A 7,533-nucleotide genomic window follows, 5' to 3' on the forward strand; every position below is an offset into this window, starting at 1 on the left:
GATCGCCTATTGGTCGCCATGGACCACCCCAACGGGTCGTCGCCTCTTGTTCGTCGGCGACACCGCGGTCGAGACATTCCACAGACCACTATTGAATCCAGTATCCACATAGCACACTCCTCAATAGCGACTCGCGAGAGTTGAGGTTCGTGATGTCAAGACATCATATTTTATACAGACCGTAAACACACCAATCATGATCCTAATAATCCCATATCTATTACAATTAATTTCCTATAGTCTTTTGTGATGTTTACGTTCTATGTTGATTACCGTATGTTTTGCTTTTTATCAATACTTATAAAAATATAAGAAGCAACTAAAAAAAAAAAGGAAAGAAGCCTCAAACTTATACGTATTATTAAATGTTTGTTAGTGCATTTCAATCCGTGACCTAAAAATATCGTTGCATATGCTCAAAGTGGAGCAATAGAATAGGCTTACTCACGCGCTACGTACAATATTATAATAATTTTTAATATTACCTAATTATAAAATCATTGACTATCGAATATAGTTCTAATTTAAGCAGCTAAGGACTAAGGCTTAAGCCGGGGCAGCTGATAAATGTCTACTGTGGTCCATAGCTGGGCTCCTCTCTGATCCGCATATGTTTAATGTTATTCTCTTTTTTATATCTCTATTCCATCGACTGAGTATCGGAAATAACTGGTAAGCGCCAGTCGGTACGCAATTGGTTTTGGTAAAGGACAATATTAAAACTAATGCATTATATTAAATCAAGCTGTGTTGACCACATTCTTGCCTTCCACATAATCGAGCCACCATACATATTATTGTTGAAATATAGTATCTAGCATAAAATCTTTTAAAAAAAATTTTTATTTTACAATAAGAGCCTTGTTTTATGTTTTTCTAGCAGTGATATAATTTTGAAAAGGTAAAATGCAAATGGATATATAACGGTACCTATATCGTTGATTTGACAAATATAATATAATACAGGTACATTATACAGGTATTTCGTGAAATCCTTTCTAGTTTCTCGTATCTATCTCACTCTATTCTCGAAGTTATAAATTACAATTTTGCATAGTTTGAATTAAAATTTTTTTTAAAAAATTCTAAATAGAAAATTTTTGTATTTTCTATCGCAAACCTTGTGTGTGCAAACAATTTAATAATTTTTCATCCTTTAAATCCTTTTAATAGGAACAGCTGCAACCGACCATAAGGCATTAGTTAATCTGTATTGTAATCGCACTGTAAGATATTTTATACTCGTTTGTCTCGGGAGCATTGAACGAGAACACAACAATATGAGCTAATGCGCACTTGTACGAAAGAACCTGATTTTAAAAAGCCGTTATCTTTGTTTCATACACATTATACAAAAGAATTGCCGCCCGGTGATAACGGCGTACGTTTGTTTTCAAAAGTCGAAATAAATCTTCCGTTGTTGATAACTTAACTCGTTATGCAAATTGAAAATACGAAATACCAATACCGTATAGGCGTATAATTGAGAAGAAGCGTTATTATTTGTTTACACCAAATCATGGAGATTTCGAAACATTTTCTTGGAATATTAAAGTCTATTGACTATCACGTAGGTCATTTGCCCAAGGATGTGTTGGCAAACGAAGTGCAACTGCCTGAATTGAGTCCTCTATTTACTTGGTTCCTGAACAATGTGTCCCCAAAATCCAATTGTGTAACTACAAAGGAATTGGCTCTGTAAGTAACAATTTTTTCTCCTACCGACTTGCATGAGTGTTGGTTGTAGCTTTAATGAATCCTTAATATCTAATGTAGTATCTGATGTGTACACTAAATAAATCATGAACTATAGTAAACACCAAAGTTCTTGAGAGTTCCACAAGTTGTGGAATTTTCCACCTGTTCCTAAATTACATATGTTGATATTTACCTACTTTTGTATTTTATTAAAGATAATGTTGATATTTACTTTATATTTTAAAATGATAACTTTTGAGAAACTCTCAAGCATATGGTATTCATGATCAACATTTTTCTTTATTAGTGTGATGACATTTTGAACGAAATAAAGCAAGAAGACTAAGAAAAAAAGGTTTGACAAGGTTAGGTTAAGTTGAGAGTGGGATGTTAGTGAATTAGTAATACAAGTAAAGAGATCCTGGTAGTGTGGTTTAAAGGTATACATAAGAAGTTAGTGGATATCATAACTAAGCAAATAGAGGCATGTGGCGTAAATAATGAAACAGTGAAGGATAAAAATTTGCATATTTAGTTAGCCACCCCATTTTATGTAATAAGGTGAAGAGGAAACACTTGAAAAATCAGAATGAGTGTAGATATAAAAACAAGGGAGCTAAATAAGTGGGGGATTCCTTAGGACTCACATTAATAATTATTATTGCTACTTATTATTATAACTTTAAGCAGTAAACTAAAAATTAAATAAAAAAGAGAAAAATATAATGTTAAATTTTTAATTTTGATAACCAGAAATGCGTGGAATTTGCTTTATAATTATTATATTTTTAAAATTGACTCATTTAAGCCATGAATTCAGGAAATTATGAAAGAACCCTTTGCCACGTGTAGAATTAAAAACTAAATACTAAATTAACTAACACAGAATATTTACATTATCGTTAAAATTGTTGTTCATTTTTAATAGAGTCGTTAAAAAAATCTATATTATAATCAATGATCTTATCTTTTTTTATTATTTATCAGGTACACGTCTATTGCTTCAAAATATGATGTCTCATCATTAGACAAAATATCAACTGCAATAAATAAATATTATGATAAATCAACTAAAGATTCAGCAATAAATTCTTTAGATTTAGATATTTTAAAAGAACAAATTTTAAAATCGGAACAAGAATTAAATGATTTAAAAGCTCAAAATTTGTATGAGTAAGTATGCCACATTGAACTATCATAAAAGTATTTTGTATGTAATAAATTAGAAGATTAAATTATTTTAGGTTGGTTTGTAATATACACACACATGCAAGTAAAAAAATTTATTTGTGTGTATTTTATTGTTATTGGATCAGAAACAGCTTAAGTAGCTCATGTAGGACTCCTAGGATTTTCTAACTGGGCCGGGTTTTTTAGTCTGTCTTAGAAGAGGAGGATGAAGGCTCCTTATTATCTTATTGACAATTTATCACTTGACAAACGGAGTTCCCGTGACCGAGTATTGATACCAATTTAGCCACTCGCCTTTATTGTTATATTGTACATATCCTTGAATTTTTTTTGTAAAATTTGACGTTGAATACCTATTATTTGACTACAAATATTGAACAAATAATTCACTTTTTTTTTAGATTTTTATTTCATTCCTTGAGTTTGCACATCAAGACTGAAGACAGTAATTATATAGTAAAGTATACAATTTTACACAAGTTGCAAATATAGCTTAACTAATATAATTTGATGTAAAACCAATATTATATACTTGTAGAATATTTAATATTGCTACATTTCAAAAATGTTAATTGTCTTGCTAAGAATTATCCTAGTAGTACACTCAATTAAAAACGTATGTCAATTTATATATTATGAATAAAAACTTGATGTGCAAGGAGGGGGATGGTATAGAAATCTAAAAAAATTAGGAAAATATCTTTTCAATATTTGAGTCAATTGATAGGCATCCAACAAGGAATTTCTCAAAAAATCAATACAAGGATACCCTAATATATATATATATATATATATATATGATCTAATAATCAAGGTGAGTGGCCAGATAGGTTTTATTACTTAGAATAGACTTCATTCCAGATCCAATTTTGTTTTTTTTATTTTACAATTTTTTTTAGTTTTCATTCTTATAATGGTAAACATCTTGATGTAGAATAATAAATAATAGTAAATATTTATTTATTTTTTGCCATATAAGAAATAATCTTGTCAACTAGACTTATATGAATAAGTTCAACTCAAATACACTGCATCATAGGTTAAATAGGTTATGAAAGTATGAAAAATAAATATGTATTAAAATAACTCATGTTACCTCTCACACATTACCATAGTTTAACCAACACTAACCTAAATACTATTGAATTCAGCGACGAACCAAAATAAAAAAGTTGTGCTAATACTTGTTTATTTTGTCAGGTTTAATTTCCGGCCTGGCTACTACATTTCCGACTAATACTTTATATATTTTTCTCAACCTGTTGGGGATTGCCAACTAATTATTTAGGGTTCCCACCAACATGATTTAAATCAATACAAAAAATTAGGAATTTATGAATAAATAAATATATCATGCTAAACATAGGTATATACTATATATTACATAATATATATTATTTCGAAATTGATATATCATATATAAAAATAATAATTTTTTTTCCAGAAAGAAAAAAGAAACGTTGAACATAGAAATTTCGCAGTTAGAAAAGAAAGATGAAGAAACCAGTAAATCTTGTTATGCTATGAACTCTAACTTAGATAAAATTTCAAATAACTTCACCGAATCACTTGAAAATTTTGGTAATAAAGTTTCCAAGCTCCATAGTAATGCCATTAATACTATATCAAATGTATGTATTTATTTTTATACCTAATTGTAAGTTATAAACTAATTTTGGGTTATGGCAAAACATAAACAAATATTTAGTGTTGTTACTTGTTGGTATCATTTTAATTTTTTAAAACCGATATTGAATCCCATATCGTAAAAAAAACCTAACCTATCTTAACCATGATAATATTATAGCAAACATTTTATCAGATATCAATTTTATTTTAACTGCTAGTACACATGTTTGTAAAACAGATTGTATGAGCGTTCATTAAACATTTTATGAACCATTTTACATTCAAAAGTTTCTTAAATTTCAAGCACTAGCCAGTGATTGCTTTAATTATTTTTGATGCACCATTTAAATTACTTTTTTACAGGATGACGGTTGCCTTACCAAACTGGCAACAGCCAAATTAGTGAACTTAACAATCGCATGGCGCCAACAAATATTAAAAATGATTCAAATTTGGTTTGAAGAGGTATGACTTATTTTTCACTTGATAGCTATAGCCTTTATGCCTATAGTTAGGTATTAAAAGTTCTAAAATTAATTTTATAGATATTAGAAATATTTCATTTTTAATCATTTTCTGCAATTATAGGAAAATAATTCTCCTAATGAAAATGTCAGTTATACCAGCAAAATTAAACAACTCTGTTTGTTCCTTAAAAGGTAAAAGTTTTAATATTAACAATTTTTCTTTTTACCCTTTAAATAAAATTGTTAAAAATTTGATTAGTATTAAAGCTTTGAAGACTGCTGTATATTTACGAAAACGTGAATGTTTGAACTTGAACACAGCCATTAACAACACTTTTAATATGATAAATTATATTAAAGAAGATAAGGAAAACCTACATTTTAACGAGCTAAATATGTCAAAGTGTGTAAAATTATCTAGTATCTTCGATCTCATCCCTTAAAATATTGAATTAATATTTATTTATTTTTTTTATTATAGCTTTATTCTTAAAGTTAATAAACCTCAAAGCCACTTTATTGAAAACTCTTGCACACTTGAAAGTAACAACTCGACATCGTATTTATCCAATATTGTAATAGCAGATGCTGAAAACAAATTAAATCAATTGGAAACTATGTTCAATCAAATATCTATTATAGAAGAATCCATTGAACACTATATTATTATGTGTGATGTTCTTTGGTGTCTAATGAGGACAGACTGTTCTATAGCTGATGTTAAATGTGAACTAATAGTTTACTGTAATGACTTGCTCGATAGATTACATTACGATATTAAACAAGCAAAGGTATTATAATAATTATTTTATTTTTGCAAAATTAAACAGCTATATGTTTTGTTTATTTGTGAAGGAATCGACGCTGCATAATTTAAACACAATAAAAGATAATATTGACGTTAAAACTAAAGAAATCGTTTTTCATCAGGACATTAAGTTTGATGTTTACAAACCTTATTTTAATAGTTACAACGAAAAGTAAGTATTTCCGACTTAAATTTAAAAAAATAAAAGTTGTATATTATAGTATATGTAATCTTTTTTTTTTTTAGCGATGGCATGAAGAGATTGTTAAAAGCTATACAAAAATGGAAAAGTAAATACCATTACACTAGAGATGAATGTAACAAGCTAATGACTCTCCAAACACAAATTCAGGAATTTAACAATAAACTCGCTGGATTGACTGGAAATGAAGTGTAGTCATGTTTAAATAAAATTATTCAAATAAGTTATGTAAAACTTTATTAAAGATAAATTACAATTTTTTTCTTAACATACATTATAAAACTGAATATCAGCTCAACAAATGTAAAAATAATAAATATACAAATATATAATAATATATATACACATATCGTTATATTTATGTAAAACTAAACATTTTAATTTAATTAAAACAATCGTTTTTCATATGAAAATAAACTATGTACTTTGCCTTCAAGTTGTGCAGAATGCGTACGTTTTTCGAATCTGAGTTCTCCTGTTGACATCATATTCTTAAGATTTTTTATTAATTTAGTTCCGAGGACAACTAAGTCGTAAACCACATTGAATATATGGTAAAAATCTGAGGACAGATCCTTTGTTAACAATCGCACCACTAACGCCTTGGGCCACTTTCCACGAATCTTTTTCACTAATAAATAAAAATTGTGCATTACAATACATATTTAAAACAAATATATTAAGTATCGTGGTCCTGTCGAAATGTCGATCTTTCGGGTCATAGCCTCTAAACTACCCATTTCTCTTTTTTTTTTAACTTACACTATTGGAAAAGAAATATTCACCAGGTGCTTCTTAAGTTCACGCCAATATAGATCCCTCATCCCATCATAACTAAAATTAAATGTAAACATATATTATATAATTTATCGGTTGTTGCAGTTCGACTTTTAAATGGGATCATATTTATCGTTTGTTGTAAAAAGTTAGAACTGAGGGTTGGGTCCTCCACTAAAATAATTTGACCGTATACTCAAAACCTAATTTGTCATAAAAATAAACAAAATACCGAGTTTTGTAGTTATAATACTTTAAATTGTGTACTAATAATAAACCATACAAGTTCGGGTTCTTTAAATTACCAGTCGGGCGCTCCGTTTGCCGAGCGAAAAATCGTCTAGAAACCAATAACCATAATCTCAAGATGACAATGTTTGGACTTTGACCTCAAAGAGGACGTCATGCCGGTCATTTCCAAGGAGTTAAGTATAGGCAATTTTTCGAAAAATCTTAATTAAGAGTTTCATACTAAATGTATTCATATATTAATGAGGATATCTTGTTGAACGAAATTTTTTTTTTGTCGGACTATCACAGTCATTTCTATAGGATAAATTACAATTTTTTCCATCAAAACTGCTTTGCGTAGATTCATTTTTTCAGGCTTTATATAATATAGTTAAGGAAAGAAATGCATACATATTTTACAAGACAAAATTATCTGTGCTCCAGCTTCCGTATTTTTTTTTTCGATATACCTAATACGACCGACGTTATGTCATTTTTAAAAAAAGTCCTTTCTTAATTAATTAACTATT

The 7,533-nt window shown here is 28.6% G+C and overlaps 1 protein-coding gene across 2 annotated transcripts; it reads left to right on the forward strand.

The window, feature by feature from the left end:
- Window positions 1-1,353: 1,353 nt before the first annotated feature.
- On the forward strand, window positions 1,354-6,342 carry LOC126844450 (uncharacterized). Of its 2 annotated transcripts, XM_050582657.1 has the most exons (9): window positions 1,354-1,698; window positions 2,686-2,871; window positions 4,334-4,520; window positions 4,882-4,983; window positions 5,107-5,177; window positions 5,245-5,388; window positions 5,467-5,776; window positions 5,841-5,965; window positions 6,040-6,342. In XM_050582657.1, the coding sequence occupies exons 1-9, from the start codon at window positions 1,520-1,522 to the stop codon at window positions 6,188-6,190; spliced, it is 1,455 nt and encodes a 484-aa protein (XP_050438614.1). In that variant the 5' UTR covers window positions 1,354-1,519; the 3' UTR covers window positions 6,191-6,342. The 2 variants fall into 2 exon arrangements, with proteins under 2 accessions (XP_050438614.1, XP_050438615.1); XM_050582658.1 differs by lacking the exon at window positions 2,686-2,871.
- The last annotated feature ends 1,191 nt before the right edge of the window (window positions 6,343-7,533 follow it).

Source organism: Adelges cooleyi, unplaced genomic scaffold (assembly GCF_023614345.1).
Source record: "Adelges cooleyi isolate 19-005CV unplaced genomic scaffold, UGA_ACOO_1.1 ACOO_flye_CR_arks_rails_tigmint_CR_PRNA_651, whole genome shotgun sequence".
NCBI classification, from domain to species: domain Eukaryota; kingdom Metazoa; phylum Arthropoda; class Insecta; order Hemiptera; family Adelgidae; genus Adelges; species Adelges cooleyi.

Coding starts and splice junctions, on each gene's coding strand:
- LOC126844450 (XM_050582657.1), top strand. CDS start 1,520: ATGGAGATTTCGAAACATTTTCTTGGAATATTAAAGTCTATTGACTAT. Junction 2,872..4,333: donor AAAGCTCAAAATTTGTATGA/GTAAGTATGCCA, acceptor TTTTTTTTCCAG/AAAGAAAAAAGAAACGTTGA. Junction 5,777..5,840: donor ACGATATTAAACAAGCAAAG/GTATTATAATAA, acceptor TTATTTGTGAAG/GAATCGACGCTGCATAATTT.